The 19,802-nt window shown below is 42.7% G+C and overlaps 1 protein-coding gene across 1 annotated transcript in view; it reads left to right on the top strand.

Annotated features, from left to right (window-relative positions):
• Nucleotides 1-16,619, top strand: part of LOC141211698 (prostaglandin reductase 1-like) — a 112,450-nt gene extending 95,831 nt beyond the window's left edge. Inside the window, exons 7-10 of the mRNA XM_073664848.1 lie at nt 1,557-1,712; nt 4,435-4,540; nt 8,504-8,622; nt 15,459-16,619. Of these exons, the coding sequence (XP_073520949.1) occupies nt 1,557-1,712; nt 4,435-4,540; nt 8,504-8,622; nt 15,459-15,569 (492 nt within the window). The 3' untranslated portion in view covers nt 15,570-16,619. The remainder of the gene's footprint in view (nt 1-1,556; nt 1,713-4,434; nt 4,541-8,503; nt 8,623-15,458) is intronic.
• The last annotated feature ends 3,183 nt before the right edge of the window (nt 16,620-19,802 follow it).

Below are 19,802 nucleotides of genomic sequence, written 5' to 3'. Positions count from 1 at the left end.
TTTCCTGAACCCATGACTGCACCCGTAGTTTTCCTGCTCTTTCTCACGCCCTGGTGTGCACTTTGTTTGGGGTGCTTATGTATTGTATATTGTAGGTGTTGGTTATGTGTCTTAACCTTGTCTGGAGGTCCTCTCAATGCTCTGTAATCAACTGAAGCGAGAGAGAGGTACCAACCGTTTATTTCATATGGTTTCCTGTCCTTGGTGGAGCGGATCCCGCTCTCATGGTGTGCTGTCATGGGTTCAGGAAAAACCGGCAACCGATAAGTAACCTTGGTGTTTTTACGCCATTCCTCATGCGGTATAAGTGATTAGACGACTTTATTCTTCGGGTCGGTGCGATTACAGTGATACCAGATTCATATTGGGTTTTTATGTTTGGCAGCTGTCACACACTAAAAGACGTGTTTTTTTTTTTTTTTACGAAGACTAGTTTTTGCAATAATTTTTCCATATTTCGGCCGACAGTCATGTGATGGCTTGTTTTTTGCGGGATGAGTTGACGTTTTTATTTGTACCATTTTCAGGCAAACGACATTTTTTTGATCACTTTCTACTCCGATTTTTGGGAGGCAGAATAAACAAACAACAATTCAGAAATTGTTTTTTTAATGCCGTTCTGCGTGTGGTAAAATTGATAAGGCAGCTTTATTCCTCGTTTACAGCGATACCACATTTATATATCTTTTTTTTTTTGCCGCTTTTACACAATACAAAAATTATTTCTATAAACGTTTTTATCGCTTTATTCTGAGAGCTATAACTTTTTTTTCTTTTTTTTATGGCTGATGTAGCTGTATGGCTGCTTGTTTTTTGCGGGACAAGATGATGTTATCAGTGGTAGCATTTTTATTCACATTTGTCTTTTTTGATCACGTTTTATTCCATTTTTATTGTTTGGCGGTATAATAAAGCATCGTTTTTTGCTTCGTTTATTTTTTTTTTAGTGGTCACTAAAGGGGTTAACTAGTGGGACGTGAGCATTGCTTGGCTAAAGTCTCTCTACGCCAGTATAGCACTCTCCACAAGGAGATGCATTACCCTCTGTAGCAATCCTGCTTCACTATTAGATCGCAGGGTTGATGGGATTTCATTATAGCTTACCTTACAACCACAAAGCGCACAATAAGAAATGTCTAATATACTATTGGTTTGTTTTATGGGCTAGTTAAAGAAACTATATTCTTATGTTAAGAGTGGCCTTTCTGCAGGGTGATAGGTGCTGTTTGCAAGAGGATTTTGAATTGTCTGGCCATTGCATCAGATTACACAGGGGCCGATTCATTAAGAATGGAGTTGCACATGCCAGCCTTAATGAAGGGCTCCGTGGAGTATGATTAAGAAGAGCATGCCACTTATTGAATTTAGCGCTTCTTCTTTGTGGCATACTCCTCGCATAGAACACAGAAGTGGAATTCAAAAACCAGGTGTTAACAGAACCTAATACTGGAAATCATGGTAGCAAAGACTTAAAAAAAAAATTAATAAATGATTATCTGTGCATTATCCACTGTCTATTATAATTGGAACATTTAATTGTCAATTTTTCTCCTTAGGGTTGTAAAGTAGTTGGCTCTGCTGGTTCAGATGACAAAATCCAATACTTAAAAGAAATTGGTTTTGATGAAGCTTTTAACTATAAGACAGTGAGCTCCTTGGATGAAGCTCTGAAGAAGGCCTCTCCGGAAGGCTATGACTGCTTTTTTGATAATGTAAGTACAAAGTGTGAAAATATTTTAGCATATTTCCTATTACAATTACATTATGGCTCCATAGAGTATGAGTTACAGCTCAGAATTTCTATACTTCTATGTATGTATGTTTTCATATGCCCTGAATTTTCTGTAGGGGTACAGAAGGTTTTTTTCTGCACTGCTTCTAGGGACAAAAATCCTTTAATGCTGTAAGTGGGCACACATTTTTTTTTTGTATTTTTCTCCATTGCCATCTTGCTTTGTTGCGTAGATCTGCAGTGAGATCGGCAATAGACATGGAATGCCCAATGTGAGGTGATGGGGAATATATTCCGCTGTCTGTCACCCACCATTAACCATTTGCATGACACTCACATTCTACTTACAGCTGTTGCACTGTTTCAATAACAATGTATATGGCAGTCCACTGCATAGACATTAAGAATGTTTAATTGCTGCCCACAGTACTAACCATTGGCCACAAGGGGCCACTACTTTCCCTGTTACTTCTGTATAGACTCTTGTTGGAACTTGTGTACAGGAGTTGGGCACCAAACTTAGACCAGCAGATACAGCCACTTGATGCCATCAGTGTCCAGCAGACTCTGCTTCAGGAGCCACCAGTGTCTTATAGAGAACACAGCAGTAAAGCGAAATCTACTGGAGTATACAGAGTTGTTCTGGGGAAAAGCCCCATCATGCCCTTGGGGTTCTTGGAGTGAACACCACGGTTTATAAATCCAATCTTGATGTGCACTTACCCGCACTTAAGATGTCCTTAATTGTGATACTGTTCAGTGCGGAACTAAATAGATAACTGGATTCGACTTGGGAGATTTACACCCCGTTGCCACGTGTGCCAACTCTGGCTGAACAGTGCTTGTTTACCCACCATTGGGGAGAACTGTGTTAGTCATTTCATTAAGTCTGTGAGCTGCTGTGCTGCATTACCAATAGGCCATTGCTGACTTTCATTTGATTGTTCCAGAGTCTCAGGTAAACACTCGGTCACTGCACTAGGCGGGTGCACGACTCGGTAAATTATAGCATCGTAGTCACTATTTCCAGGCCTACTGAGTGGTGCAGCGCAGTGGTCCCGGTCAGTCCTGACTGGGTGTGTATGAGCTAACATGTTTGCTTTTCCAGCAACCAAAAAATGATTCTATCTAAATTCATTTGGCAAGTGTGGTGTTGGCTGCTTTCATTGTCCACATCGTCGCTGTATCCTTGGGAGCCCACCCTGCTACACGATCTACACCCCCTCCACTCTTTCTCTGTGTATATATGTTCATCTAATCTGTGTAAGCATTTGTTTAATTTTACAAGTGGGAACTGTAGAATATTTTAGATGTCCATCACTTCCATTACTATATAGGCACCCACATATCTAGACATGAATAGCTAAAGGGATGTGCACCAACATGCCACTCCTGTCTTGGTAGGATTATTTAACCCCTTTACCACCTTTTTTTTTGTTTTTTGCTCCCCTTCTTCCCAGAGCATAACTTCCTCCCCCCCCCCCTGTCAATATAGCAATTTGAGGGCTTGTTTTTTGCGGGACGAGTTGTACTTTTGAAGGACACCATTAGTTTTACCATATTGTGTATTGGAAAACAGGAAAAAAATTTAAAGTGCGGTGAAATTGCAAAAAAAGTGCAATTACACTGTGTGTGTGTGGTTTTTTTTTTTTTAACCATGTTCATTAAATGCTAAAATTGACCGCCATTGTGATTCTCCAGGCCGTTACGAGTTCAGATATCAAACATGTATACATTCTTTTTTTTAAGGGAAGAAAAAATCCAAAGTTTTTTTTTGTTTGTTTATTTTTCTTACACAAAAAGCCTTTTTTTATGGGGCTGGGTGATGGCTTACTACTTGTGCACCAAGCTGACCTTTTTATTGATATCATTATAGGATCGATACAATGTTTAGATCGCCAGTTATTGCAATGTTGCATCGACCAAAAAAAGTAATTCTGGTATTTTTTTTTTTGTATTTTCTCGTTACACCATTTACCGATCAAATTAATTCTTTTTTTATATTGATCTGGCGATTCTGAACGCAGTAATACCAAATGTGTCTGTTTTTTTTTTTTTAATTTTGAATGGGGCGAAAGGGGGTGAAAATATATACAGTGGTGGCCAAAAGTATTGGCACCCCTGCAATTCTGTCAGATAATACTCAGTTTCTTCCTGAAAATGATTGCAATCACAAATTCTTTGGTATTATTATCTTCATTTAACTTGTCTTCATCTGATCGTCTGTGTACCCATCGGTGATCCACGAGATCATATGACAGGCGGGTCTTTTGACGTGCTTACAGCGCATGCATGTTAAATGCCGCTGTCGGAGTTTGACAGCGGCATTGATCATGTTAACAGCCGCAGGTGGATTGCGATTCCACCCGTGGCTGTTAGGGGCACATGACAGCTGGGTCATTAAGGGGTTAAAATTATGGCTAGGGCAGTAAACTGTTGTAATTCCTTGCCTTATCTGAAGGAAAAACGAGTCACTCTGCATAGAAAATCATGAATGTACAGTATATAGGTCAGCTGACAAATATTAATTGACATACTGGTAAATACTATGGTAGATCCTTTAAAAAAAGATTCACAAGCCTGAATACTAATTAATAATCGTATAACCTTACGGCTTCTTCAGATTACAATTTCATTAGATATGTATCCATAAATGTGAATGTATAAAATTAACACTTTTTCTTCTATATTCTGAACTGAAGGTTGGAGGAAAGTTTGCTGACGCTGCTCTACCGCAAATGAAGGAATTTGGAAGAATTGCAGTGTGTGGTGCTATATCCATGTATAATAATGCGACACCACCATCAGGTACTTTTTACTATAGAAAATAATTACCTTAATTTTATTTTGGTGACCCTTCACATTTTTCATGCACAGTTGCCCTACTTGAGGCCCTCCATTTGACTTCTGAAGGCTCCTCCACTCTGACCGGCATGCCGTTCCTCCTGCTTCCCTACCTTTCTCACCCACCACACAGGAAAAATGTGGTTTAGCCTAAGGGTATGTGCACACATTCAGGAATTGAAACAGAAATTTCCTGAGCATTTTTGCCTCTCCCTGGCAGAAAAAAATGCATGCGTTTTTTGAAGCGTTTTTGAGCATCAATGAATGATTTTTGGAGCTAAATAAAGTTGGTGGGACATTGCTTAAGCCCTTGGATTACTATAAGAACTGGGGTGAGTATATTGGTTCATTTAAATGATTAAAGAATGTGTCTGTTGTATTTCAAGTAAAGTGTTTACACTGTGTCTGTGTGTTTCTTTTCTTTGTTTGGTCATGAAAAGGTCTGATTGACACCTTGACATCACCAAACAAAAGAGCTGGGTGTTAGCTACTCCCATTCACACAATCTTCATTAGCATTTCTATTCATGTAATTTATGCGGCTGCTGTGAGCTGTTTTTTTTTTGTTTTTTTAGCCTGGGAAGGTGCCAATAGGCAAACATTTCCCTGGCCATTAAATAACATCTCACAGCTGGTTCACTAGCCACTACATCCCCCGGTCAGCACTCAGCAGCGCTTTGGACACAACGTATTTATGTTGCGTCCAAAATGCGGTGTTCTAATGCCGCACTTTTGTTGTCAGTACATGTGAATCCACCGCATATAATGACACTTCAACCGGTCAAAATCTGCAGCGGAGAATGGCGTGTCCGCTACAGAAATTGACATGCTGCGGGTGAGTTTGGGTACGTGGCCACGATCAGGAGCCGCTGCAGGTTTAAACCCGCAGCATCCAGATGTTACAGTATAGTGGATGGGAACTCTAAAAATCCAATGTCCACTATGCGTGCATCAGAGGCTGAGAATCACCCGTGGACACTGACATGCGGTGCGTCTTTCAGGACCACAGCATGTCAAATTTTCTTGTGGAGTCGCTAGTCTCCACAACAGAAATTTGACCACTAGAATGTGGATCTATCTGCGTTCAATAGAATGCAACATTTTGGACGCAGTAAAAATTTGCGTCCAAAGCGCTGCTATGTCTGAATTATGGGCACAAAGCCTAAAATAAAAAAAAAAATGACGTTGGCTCCCGTTCATTTTTATAACCAGCAGAGGGAAAGCCGACCGTTGGGGGCTGATATTAGTAGCCGCAGAAGGGGCCATTAGCCAACAATGTTCCATGGCTATTAATATGAGCCCACAGCTGTTTGTTTAGCCATTACTGGCTAGATTACAGGGGTCCCCATAAAAAAATTGACGTGGGGTCCCCCTATAAAATCTAGCCAGCAAAGATTCGTACAATATGTAATTGGCATAGTAACATATGCAGCGGCCATAAGGGCCTAGGGTACTCTGTAGCCAGGCCGGCAGTCTTCCAGGGAGGTCACGGTGGTAGTGGCCCAGCTCCGTGGCCCTGGCCGAGCAGATGAAGGGAGTATTTACAGGGGATTCGTAGTCTTTATGTGACGCCACCTGTGGTGCCTGGTCAGGGATGACCAGCGCTGCTGTGTGGACCCTGGGGGATGAAGTGGGCCCCCAGGGATTGAGCGAGCTTATATGAAGGATGGCGGCAGGGGAACAGGGTGCAGAGAGCAGGGCTGCAGCAGTGATAATAGTCGCGGTGGTAGCTCAGCTGCATGGAGATGCAGAAGAAGAAGACCGACACGAGGAATGCAGTCCGGTTACGTTTACTGCAGAAAAAGCTGTGGAGTCCAGGGCACTGGTCACTAGTTCCAGGAGGGTCCAGTCAGCCTTGAAGTAATCGGAGTCCACTCCATCAGGTGGGTTTGGAGGCCTGCCTTCTGCGCTTCTCCTTTGCGGGCCCCGCTGCCTGTGAGCTATCACGCGGTCCCTTTTCTTCACTCCTGCCCTAAGCTCCGTACTAGCAGGCGGTGCGAACCTATAATGGGTACTGCCGTCTTGGGTGCAGCTCTGGGTTCTAGTTCTGCGCTGTGCTTCCTGGTCTTTGCTTGTGGTCAGAAAACTTGTAGTCTCCTGTCCCCCAGATTCGGTTGCCGGGACGTGCCATGCCCGTACAATCCAGGACTCTGTCATCCTCTACTTCGGTGCCTGGGGTGAGCTCTTCACTTTCTCTGCTTCCCAGAACTTTTTGCCTTCTCTCTGCTGCTTTCTCCCCCTCTCCCATCCCTCTCACACTCACTGACTAACTCTTCCCCCGAGCCAGAAAAGGCAGCTCCCCAAAATAGGGTGTAGAGCTTCCCCTTCAGGTCAGGGATCAGAACCTGTCTGTGCATGTGGGGTTTACCTGACGTGGGGAGCTCCTCCTGCTTCCAAGCGTAATATCACCTCTGGTGAAGGAGGCAACACTACTGTGGCAACCAGCCCATGGGGCGCCACACATACATCATTGTTCCCAAACACTGAGTCACTGTCCTTCACCTGCTAAAGAAACACACACATTCACAAGTCAACAACAAGATAATGGTGTATTTCTCTTGGATTAACAAATGTAAACGTCTGGCTGATTAACCCTAGAACGCATACCTGGGGCCTCACAGGCCCGCCCTGTTAATTGTTTTCTATTTTCTGCAAGATTACTTTAGTTAGAATTTTGAAACTCTAGGTATTCCTCAGGTATATAGTTGTTTGTCATTTTTGTTTGAGTTATTCCATGTTATTTGCAGACGGGCCTAAAAGGCCCCAGGTATGTGAAAAAGTAGATTTTTATGGTCATGCGTTCTAGGGTTAAGGTTAGAAGCTGTTTCGTCACACCTTGCCAATGCACTTCAGTGCCACTGTGGTGGCCATCTTAGATGCAGGAGTAACCGATCTGAGTGGAAGATTTTCATGAGTCAAGAAAAAAAATACAGCGCTTGTACATGAGAAATGTATTGTGAATTTTCAGTACCAAGGTTAAGGGTTGTGTTAACCCATTAACGCTTAATCAAGTAATGTATGTGATTTGTAGTGATGACAGCGTGTGTTGATGATGGCTAAGAGCAGCAGCCAGAACTGAGCTTTAATTGCTACTGTTAACCATTTAAATGCCACTGTCAATCTCTTGACGGCATTGTTTAATAGGCACCGCACTCGTTTTCAACATCCACTCCCCAGTGATCATGGTTCATTGAGGGGTTACCATGTAAGCCAGTGGCCCACATCGCTGCAACTTGGTTGAGCTCCATAGGAGTCTGTGATTTTCAGTATATACTGCAACAGCGTTGTACTGCATTTGATAATGTAAGCGATCGGACAATCGTAAGTATAAGTCCCCTAGGGTGAACTAAAACAAGGAGATAAGATGTTCAAAATATAAAACTTTGAATCCCACCTTTTGCCCCCATTTAAAAATATAGAAATTAAAAAATTAAAACATTTTGGTATCGCCACATGTCTGATCAGTCAAAACAAAAAAATAATTAACCCATAAAAAATATCAGAACTGCCTTTCTTTGGCCACCACACCTCCATAAAAATATGCAATTTGATAAGATATTAAACATTGTATGCATCCCCAAAAAAACATGCCCTTACCTAGTTCAATCGATGTAGATATGCTACGTGTTTTAGATCAGTTATGATCCTTTATCATGGCAAGACTCTGGTGCGAGTTTGATCAGAAGAGAGAATCTACAGCCGTCTGCCCCTGCCTTTCTAGTGGAATTAAATGAAAGCATTATAAAAAGCATTGTCCTGAGCTCTAAGACTTCTTGTAACTTCTCTCACATTTAGGCTTTTTCTTTGAAATATGGAGATCTTATTTTGAATTGAAACATGAAAATTTGGGTAATTTTTGGTAATTCACCTAATAAGATTGGTAGGATACAGTAAACTATAGTCTCATTTTGGTCTGCATCTGTTACAGGGCCTTATATACAACCCACTATGCTTTTTAAGCAACTCCGCATGGAAGGCTTCATTGTGTTGCGCTGGGCAAATCGGTACCAAGAAGGACAAAAAGAACTCCTTCAATGGATTTTAGAGGTAATTACAATTTATATCTGGCAATTGGGGGAGGGAATTTTTTGAATATTTCTATTAAATAATTCCATGAGGATCGTATGTGTTTTTCAAATATAAATTGTAAAATTCTGTGCTTACTGAATTAATGAATACAATATGGTTTATATGTTGTGGCAGCTTATCTATTGCTATGGCCAATTTTCTTCCCTGAGAAATGTCTTTCATGTGTTAATGACAGTTCCTTACTAGAGATGGGCGAACCCGAACAGTAAAGTTCGGGGTCCATACCGAACACCTACTGTTTGGGCACGGATCCCGAACACTGACTTCTTCGGGAAGTCCGTGTTACTGTTTGGATGTTTTCCACGCTGTCATCTGCGTGTTAGCACAGGAAACACGGGCTCTGATTGATGGTAACTTTGTTACTGCGGATCAAAGCACTGTGGGATCATGCTGTCAGATGTTAGCATGATCCTGCAGCTGTGACAGTGACCCGCTGTAAAAAGCTTACCACCGACTGATGAGATTACTGCCACCATCAGCCGGTGCCTGCTGTCATAATAAATAGCGAGCTCAGCCACTGCTGGATGGGTGCAGTAGTCCCTCATCCGCTGTTCTCAAAGTGTGTATGTGTGTGTGTGTGGGGGGGAAATTCAAATAAAAAAACACATCATACTCACCTACACCTTGTCCCTGATGCCCTCATCCATGGCAAAAAATAAAAAAAACACCATCATATACTCACCGAAGTGCCTAATTCCCCATGCCCTCGTCTCCTGAAATAAAAAATAATAAACCACCATAATCCTCACCTATCCACCGTAGTCCAGGTAATATCAAGTGTCCCATGGCGATCTCATGAATAGGACAGCCACATCCTTAGATGTGACCGCTCTGTTCAGCAGCTGGCGATACAATGACAGGAGCGCGATCACTCCAGTCAGTGTATAGCACTGAGCTGTGGGAAGTGAGGTCACTGGAGTTCAGTCAGATGATGACGCTCTGGTGACCTCACTTACTGCATTGCTGCGTGAGAAAATTCTCACGCAGCACTGGTGCTGTAAGTGAGGTTACCGGGGCTCATCAGCTGATGGAATTCCAGTGCCCTCACTCCCAGCAGCTCGACGCTATACACTGACCCAGAAGTGATTACAAGACAGCCGGCTATACACTGACACACGAGTGTAGAGCAGTCACATCAGTGACAGCTGATGTGACTGTCCTATAAATTCCGATCGCCGTGGGACCTCCTGAGATTGTCATCATGGCGAACAGGTGACGGATATGCTTGTTTTTTTATTTTTGTTTTCTTACAGGAGATGAGAGCTTCAGTGGATTGGGTGTTGGGTAAGTTTTTTTTTTGTAAATTAAGAATTATTAAAGGATTGTGTTTTTATTTCAAACAAAGGATTTTTTTTTCTGGCTGTGTCTTTATTTCTCAAATATTACTATGGGGTTAGTAATGGGGGGAGTCTTATAGATGCCTCTCTATTACTAACCTGGGCTTCATATCAGCTGCCAATACAAGGCTGATATGAACCCCAACCCTATTACCCCACTTGCCACCGCACCAGGGCAAGTGGGAAGAGCCGAGGCTAGGCACCAGATTTGGCGCATCTTATTGATGTGACATTTCTGGGGCGGCTGAGGACTGATGTTGGCCTCTGAGGGGGCCAATATCTATGGCCCCTTCCTTGGCTATTAATATCAGCTCACAGCTGTCTGTTTAGCCTTTGGTGGTTAGCTTTTATAAGGTGTGGGCAATATGAAAACCACTCCTGAAACCAGATAAAAGGGGGTGCATTATGCAATCTTTGCATTATGCATGCATAATAGAAAGAGAACTGTCTGAGGACCTCATAACCTTGCAATTGTTGAAAAATACCAAAAACTTTGGTTCTAAGTCTATCTCCAGAGATCTTTGTTTCTTCGTCCATGTTGTGCAACAAAATCAAGAAGTATGCAACCCATGTCACTGTAGCTAATCTCCCTGGATGTAAATGGCAGAGAAAAATTGATGAAAAGTTGCAATGAAGGTGTAACACAGGTGCCGGAATGCAACGCACAGACAACAAGGCGGGAACAGTCAGGGATTGATATAACCACTTTATATGTATAACAATTATTCTGCAAGGGGGTTAGTAACCAGGGTAATAAACAACAACTTGGAATAACAATAAGAAATCTTTTCGGTGAATAACGGTAAAGTGTGATGTACCCAGTCATGGGAGTCACCACCAGTTCTCTTCGTATGGCCCTAGCGGGGGTCATCGGTTCTTCCCTCAAAGCCGCAAGTCTCTTCCAGATAAAATCTATCAGATCTCGTTTAGCCTCCCACGCACAAACCGGCCCCCACCCAACCTGAAATCCTAATACCAACTGTCCCCGGTACCGTAGGTGAGAGTTGGAAGTGACTGCCCTGTTCACTTGCGCGATCCCTCCACTGTTTTTGGTGCGTCTCTCCTGTCGTAGTCCTCTCTCAGACTACCGTCGACTGTCAAGCCGAGAAGAGCTCTCACCCTTGGGGTAAGGGGATCCAGACTTTGGCTTTTCACAGGCGAAGTCGGGTTCTGGGAACTTATTCAGTGTGGAGCGCAGGTCCTGACTCTGACCAACATGTGCAGGACTCAGGGCATTTCTGTGAGGAGTCTGGAGCATATCAGGCGGTGTCTGGCTCTTGTGCGGCGCAGGCCTCCGGCTGAGGCTTGTCGCGCTGGGCTCTGCGGTCCCTCTGGAGCATGTCTGCTCCACTCAGCCTGGCGCCAAATCCTCCTGTATCTTGGCGTCTGGACTTCTATATCCAGGAAATCCTTCCTGGGGTTCACCTGATCAGGTCCGGCATCTGAATTTGCTCTCCCTTCAACTCTTCTAGCACAACTTGGTTCCACTTGATTTCATCTGGCCAGCAGATGGCAATCTCTCCTCATCTCTGGCACATCCTGTAAGAGTTCTCCTGTTGGTTCATTGCCTTCTACTACACAGGATAGTCTGGAACTTGATTGGGGCTGCTTATCCATCATCCAAAGTAATTCACGCTGTCCTGCAGACTCAGGTGGCATCCGTGTCAGCGTTGACTATCCGTCCACATTTGAATGAAATGAAACACTTTGGTAGAGACTCAGGATGACCTCACTGCTGACGGACATAAAAAGGCTGGACTGCAGTTTGCCAAAATGGATAGATGAGACTATGATAGTAGAATGATGTGCTTTACCGAAAATGGAGTGAGGCCTACGAAGAAAAGGACACTAAACCTACCTCCACCGTATTTGACTGTAGGTACGAAGATGTTCTTGGGTTGTCTTGCTGCCTTTAGCACTGTCTTGACTACCAGAAGATTTTAGGTTGCAATGCAGTGCCCAGTGTCAGAAAGCTGAGTTTGCCTCCCAGGTCATGGGTCTTCTAGCAAGACAATGACTCCAAACCTACTTCAAGAAGCACCCAGAAATGGATGGAAACAAAGCGCTGGAGATCTCTGAAGTGCCCAGCAATGAGTCTGGATCTAAATCCCATTAAACACCTGTGGAGAGATCTTAAAATTGCTGTTGGGAGAAGGCACCCTTCAAATATGAGAGGCCTGTAGCAGTTTGCAAAAGAGTGGTCTAAAATTCCAGTTGAGAGGTGTAAGAAGCTATTTGATGGCTATAGGAAACGATTGCAATTATTGAATCCAAAGGTTGTGCAACCAAATATTAAGTTGAAGGTGCCAACAATTTTGCCCAGACCATTTTTGAGGTTTTGTGTGAAATTATGTCCAATCCCTATTCTAAAGGACATCAAAAACTGGTTTCAGAAACCTCAATTAAGCCATATAAGACCCTTTATTACTTGTAGCTCAGTTTAGTTTTCCACACCTTTTTTAAAGACCTACATGAATGCAGCTGACTGAGGTTTAAGGAGCAAAAAAACACCTGATAAGTTCACTTTACAGAAGTTAAATTAAAGAAGCACTCCTCCCATCAAAGTTTTTATCCTCTTAATATATTGCAATCATCATATTATATAGCACTGTGTACTTACAATTGATCATTTTTGCTCTTCTACCCAGTTAATTCTTCTTTTCTCTGCTCTATGTAGAAACAGGAGGTCTTTTTTTTTTTCCTCCCTCTTAAACTCCTGACTCAGCTGCTCCCTCCTCCCTCTGCCAGGGACTTTTGCAGTGCTGACTCATGCAGGGAAAAAGATATCCTGTTTCTACATAGAGCTTTAAGGGGTAGCGTTTCTCCTTATGGAGAGTGACACACCAGCTCTGGCACGTCAAGGTAAAGAGGCTTATTCGCCATGCAATGCTCCTCTGGGAAATTTAATATGCAAATTGCCTCTTCAGAGAAAAAGAGGACTTGTACTCTATAGCGCCACCTATTGGAAGCAGCAATCCTACAAGTCACAATCAACCCTAAGCCTCCTTACCTTGACGGTTTCAGCTAGTCAGTTTTTAATCACGTCATGTCATAGACCAAATGGGAAAGAGAAGAATTACCGTATTTTTTGGACCATAAGACGCACTTTTTTCCCCCAAATTATGGGGGGAAATGGGACGGTGTCTTATGGTCTGAATGTACAGTTTTGTGATGTGAGGGTGGCTGGGGCTGCGGCAGCGGAGGGGGCTGTGGCAGCTGGGGCGGCGATGGAACGGTGTTACCCAGTAACGAGCAGCGGCAGCAGCATGTTTATGGGTGCAGCCATGAATTCACTACGTCCATGCTAGACATCAGGAGGTGGGCGGTCTCCCGTGCGCTGCAGTGACGTTACTAAGAGGCAGGGCCGGGGCAACAGAACAGCACAGCGAGCAGTCATCACCGGCCCTGCGTCTTTGTAACGTCACTGCAGCGCGCGATCTGGATGAGAGACCGCCCACCTCCTGATGTCTAGCGCGGCCATAGTGAATTCATGGCTGCGCCCACAAACCTGCTGCTGCCGACGCTCGTTACTGGGTAACTCCGCTCCATCATCGCCATGGCCCCCTCTGCTCATACAGCCACGGCCCCCTCTGCTCATACAGCCACGACCCCCTTTGCTCATACAGCCACGGCCCCCTTTGCTCATACAGCCACGGCCCCCTCCGCTCATACAGCCACGGCCCCCTCTGCTCATACAGCCACGGCCCCCTCCGCTCATACAGCCACGGCCCCCTCCGCTCATACAGCCACGGCCCCCTCCGCTCATACAGCCACGGCCCCCTCCGCTCATACAGCCACGGCCCCCTCTGCTCATACAGCCACGGCCCCCAGCTGCCTTCACTGCCCCAGCCCCAGCCGCCTCCGCTGCCCCAGCCCCAGCCGATTCCGCTGCCCCAGCCCCAGCCACCTCCGCTGCCACAGCCCCAGCAGCCTCACTGCCACAGCTCCCTCCTCAGCCCCAGCCGCCTGTGTGACCCCGCTCCCTGCCTATCGTGGGTCCAGAATGAGAGGCAAGCATTATAACGTAGAAGTAAAATTTAAAGTAAAGTGAAAAAGCACGTCATTAAACATTGCACCACTCCTGTGGTGAACTATAACTCCCAGCATGTCATAAGAGCTACAGGATATGCTGGGAGTTATAGTGCCCCTCAAAGGCAACCACAATACCTGTGGGATCTTAAAGAGGACATACCATACGTGGCTGAAGTCATACAGCCAGTACATGATACAAGCCTCTAGTGGATCGGGCAGCATACTGACTGTATGACTTCAGCCACATTTGTTTTTCGGCGTTTCTTCCTGCGTGTGTGTACAGTTAGAGACCAGTCAGTCATTGACAGCAGGAGAGGAGAAGCCAAAGTACGGTATGTTTTCCTCTGCCGCAGCATTTCAGACGGAAGACTAAAACATACCATATCAGCCTTACGTCGTACATCCAGTGTCTGATACATTCTGGCTGATCCACGGGCAGCATGCATCAGCTGTCACAATCCATGGGCAGAATGCTTCAAAAGTTTTTTTCACTATTTTCCACCTCTAAAACCCGGGTGCATCTTATGGTCCGGTGCGTCTTATAGTCCGAAAAATACGGTAAATGGGTAGAAGGACAAAATGGTAGGTATACAGTGCTATATGATATGATGACTGCAATATATTAAGAGGATAAACATTTTGATGGGAGGAGGAGTGCTTCTTTAAAGACAAACTGTCACACGATTTATGATGCCCAAATCATTGACAGCATGAATCAGAGCCTACCTGCAAGATCGCAGCCATGTATATTTTTCTCTGAAACACTTCAAACCAATTTTTTTTTTTTGAAATGCTGAGGATCCCAGCAGTGAGTTTTTCTTAAATGCTAGAAGGTTTCAGGGAAGGTATACCTGGCTACAATCATGCTGCCAAGCACTGATCCATGCTGCCCATGGGTTAGACAGCATGAATCAAGTGACAAGTTCCCTTTTTAAAGAGTAGGCATTGTTTCATGTAATTCCCCCCCCCCTTCCTAAATCAGTATGAAAAGTGAAGATAAGACACTTTGTAATTTATATTACAGTTGGAGAAATCCACTTTTTCTCCAGCCTGACTCCTCTTTCAATCTGAATTCATGGGTAAAATCTGTAGTCAGTGAAGATAGATTTTCCCAATACAGCGATGGGAATGACAGTCCGTGCTGATTAAGATTCTGTGGAGAAATGAGGAGAAGCTAATGGCCAACACCGACCTTCTGCTGCAAGTTCGCCTGAAACATCAGTTACACTTTAATGTAATAGTCTGATAAGAAGTAGACGTTCATTAATGGGGTTCTGCAAAACGGTAATAACAAATATAATACAAATGTTGTAGGATATACAAAGTAAAACTGGTAACTTTGATTCAGCGATGTCTCAATTACTGTCAGTGAAGATGTGCTTCTATATTTGTACAGAATTATGTTATGATGTTGTTTTCTTTTAGGGCAAGGTGAAATATCATGAACACATCACTAAAGGTTTTGAAAATATGCCGGCTGGATTCATTGGAATGCTCAACGGAGAGAATACTGGAAAAGCAATTATACAAGCTTAAATGTCATCCACATATACATTAAATTAGTTATCGGAAGTCATTGCATAATAGTAGTAATCCGTTTAAATTTCGGCTTTTGTATAAATTGTTGTTTTGGGGTTTTCTGGCTACTTGCAGAACTTTATCATATCCACATCACATGTTTTATATTCACATAAAATAATCAAATACAGCAGCAACACAATGGATTATCATGAATATTTCTGATCTTGAAAGAGCTTATGAATTTATGGAATGGAATATTTTTCTCGATACTTCAAAAATGTTGGTTTAAGACTTTAATTCCTTAGTGCAACATCACATACATGTACATGATTGCCGGGGCGCTCGCATGTGTTGAGTGCTCAGCTCTTTCACCCCAAATCTCTGTGTCCATCAGACTGCATCTGGAGCTGATTTCGTCCCATGGCTGTTAGCCATTTCAACACTGCTGTCAATTGGATAGTGCCATTTAAATAGAACATGCACCAGTGTTGGCACACACTGGCTCCATGGCAGCAGGGTGCTGTCACGATTCACCACTCACGGTGTCCTAATGATGCTGTGAGTGGCAGCTCAGCCGCCCTATGGGATCAAGGGCGTGCGGGGCCATCAAGTATTGTGAGTGACAGCCCAGCTGTCCAATCTGGCCAGGTCTGTGGGGTTTCATCCAGATGTCACCTGTTCAAAGTGATTAATGGCTATTTAGCTGGCGGCAATGGGTAGACTATTGGCAGTTGTAGCCTTACTCAGTGGTGTGTTAGCTCTGTGTTCTGATACTCTAATCAAAAGGCAAATCCAAGGTCCGGCAACAAAGATCACTCATTTGTATTACCCCTTTTTCCTTTGACACACTCTTACCACACTCTTACCTTTGCGTCTGACTATCCGTTTGTCTTATCCCTTTGTCTTTGACGTACCCTCCTGGCATTTGACCTCTGACTCCTGGACTTTTTGCCTCACGGCTTGTCCATGAGAAGTGACTGCGTCACCAGTGCCTTCAGCAGTCACTGCCATCTTTAGTACCACTGTATCATTTATGATTTAAATAAAGTGATTATGTATATTCAATACTACTGTTTTTGTTTTTTTTCTCTGTTTTTTGTTTTTAAATAACTTCTCTTTGTATTTTGGTATACCGTTAATTCATTGTTGGTATCTTCTTATTTTTGTAGGATTTATTCTGCGTTTCAAAGGAGACAGGGAATTTTAATCTGCGATAGTGAAAAGCTCAGACAGCTGAAAAAGTAAAAAAAATCGCCCCTATTTTCCACAGTAAAAATAAAAACTATTTAAAAAACATTTGTCAAGTCTGATCTAGCAAATTATAATTAACCAATACATAAGACAAAAGACTTACGGGAGGAAAAAGTCACAATTTTAAGGTTCTATCTTTTTGGTCACCTTTTTTTTTTTAAAGCGATCACAAAGCTCAATTGATTATACAAATGGTATTAGTCTCAGAAAATGGCGACACAAATAAAAAAAAATTATTTTACAAACCAACTTGTCCCACAAAGTTCTCATGCGAATAGGTTGACTGAAAAATAGTTATGGCACTTGGAGGAAGGGGAGGAAAAAACTAAAGCACAAAAATGAAAAATTACCCTGTCTCTTAATGGGGTTAAAGTCATACTTGTGTCCTGTCCAGAGAAGTGTTTTCCTACAGATGTATCCAGATCTTTCATTGGGTGTTTATGTAGATTCATCCTGATTTGTAGTTTTTGCTTAATTTCCCCAATATAGGTTCCTCCAGGTTACCTTGTACACCACATTGTAGGATGTACTTGAGAATGCATCAGTGATTTTTTTTTTTATAATTCTGCTGGGGATGGGGGCTGTTTGTTTGTTAAGTAAAATGTGGATAAGGGTCGTGTGTGTGTGTGTGTGTGTGTGTGTATATAGATTATTATATGTGTATTATTATTATTATTTTTTTTTTACAAGTGAATGTTCCAGTGTCTAATGGTGATGGGGGAACATTTCTGACTAAAATTCCTTTAAGTTGTATGAAAGTAGTAGTAAATCTGTGAATATTTTCTTAGTTTATGTATGTGACACTAGAAGCACCCTGTTATTCTCCTTCTGTTTTGTAATTCAGGAGGCTGCTCCTCAGGATAGATCTGTTCGTCTATAGCCAATGGATGGTATCCATTTTTGTAGGAATGTGTTCTTTAGGGATAAGATATAAAACGCTAAGCGTTTGAACAGATCTGAATGTATTTTAGTCCTTGACTGTGTGTATTAAAGGAAAGCTATTCCATCATCTACAAAGAAATCCATGTAAGATACGGTGGACGGCTTTCGGGTTTAGGGTAAATTTGATGTTAGGTAGTTTTTGTACATATCATATATCAAAAACAGTACCTGAGTTTTTGAGAAGTTGAAGGTGAGGAGGATAGCTGGATGCAATTTGAAGTTTTTATGTAAAGTCAGCAGATCCTGTTTTGACACTATCCAGGCCATGTATTACTTTACAAATGAATGAGAATAGCACAACAACATCTAAAGTTGCCTGATGAAGGGACCCCTGTGCTCAAAGCTTACAAATTTAATTTTTCTCGCTCGCTAATAAAAGTATCAATCCTACGTCTCTCTTGACATATGTATTCACATATCATTTTCCAGTAGTAATTACAGCCTGGTAATGTGGGGCAGATTTAGTTTATAGACAACTGTTAGGAAAGTATATATTCTTACTCCATAACTAGGCTGCGAGTGTAGGTGCTTAAATATACAAATTGTCTCTTCAGAGCGGAATAGTACAAAAACTGTAGTGCTACCTATTGGAAGTAGCAATCCTAAAAGTCAATATCGACCCTTTGACGAGCCTTGCCATATGACTTGGGGTAAAAGCCAAAGCAGAATCTCAATTTGCAGACACTGCTTCCCTTGTTAGTTCAAAGCATAAGATTTGCTTTGGCTAGGTGAGACGCTTAAAACTGGGATCTAAGGGGTAACATTTCTCCTTGTGGAGAGTGACAAGCCAGACCGTGTTTTCCGTGGTTCAAATTGAGATTCAGGTATACTTTTACCCCCAAGTCATATGGCAAGCCTTGTTAAAAGGTCAATATTGACTTTTAGGATTGCTGCTGCCAATAGGTGGCACTAGAGTTCTAGTCCTCTTCCCCTCTGAAGAGGCATTTTGCATATGTATTTAATATCCCAGAAGAGCATGCATGGCTTAGAAGTCTTACTTGTTACTCTCCACAAGGAGAAATGTTACGCCTTAGATCCATGTAGGGTGCTTGAGACAGTTTCTAGGCTGCTTCTGTATGTACCCTTACTCACATGTAGAGATATCATCAGACCACTTGAACTCGACTGCAGGAAGCGCATATGAAGATTCCAGAAGAAGGTTTATTTTTCAAGCTAATTTCTTGTAGTTATGCGCAATTACAGTATTACTAGCTATAACCGCTGCAATAGGTAAAAAAGAGCTCTTCTGAACCAGATCAGAAGCCAAGTGCATCCTAAGATGGCTGACATAGAATGAGGAAGAAAAAAAGGGGGGTTGCTGACATAAGAGCTAGGGAGGCAGAAAGGGATGGCAAACCTTAGTGCATATCAACCCACCAATACTACAGGTGCATCTCACTAAATTAGAATATCGTCAAAAAGATTAATTTATTTCAGTGCTTCAATACAAAAAGTGAAACTCATATATTTTATAGGGTCATTACAAACAGAGTGATCTATTTCAAGTGTTTATTTCTGTTAATGTTGGTGATTATGGCTTACAGCCAATGAGAACTTTTTGTTGATATTCTAAGTTAGTGAGATGCATCTGTATATGTTTCCCAAGTCGTGGGACATGACACTCCCCATCTGAAATCTGTAGATTTCACGATAATCTAACTTGACACAATGTCCTTCGATGATGTCCACAATCGTTCTTGTAACCTGAAAAAGAAAAAGAAACCTGAAATAATGTAACTATGAAGTTCAAATTTATGGTTAGTGACCTGTGGTTCACAATGGGACAATCCAAGTTCAAATTGGAAACCAATCTTCAGATAATGGAGGCTGCAACATGCAAACCTTTACACCAACCCAATAATCCAAATGGTGAATGTTCCACGTTGTAACACAGCTGGGGGTATGATCCCTGCCGTCAGCTGTGTCAGATAGTAATGTCTTCAAGTGATATCCTCCTTAGGCAGAAGCAGTATAAGTTCAGTGACTGGGCAAAGAAAAACTATTGTTGAATCACTTTGACTTCCACCTTTTGAGTCTTCCCATCATCGCTAGGCA

This window comes from Phyllobates terribilis, unplaced genomic scaffold (assembly GCF_046119375.1).
Source record: "Phyllobates terribilis strain yellow unplaced genomic scaffold, ASM4611937v1 Scaffold_1__5_contigs__length_1240528914, whole genome shotgun sequence".
Classification (NCBI taxonomy): Eukaryota; Metazoa; Chordata; class Amphibia; order Anura; family Dendrobatidae; genus Phyllobates; species Phyllobates terribilis.
This window is presented reverse-complemented; position numbering and strand designations above follow the sequence as displayed.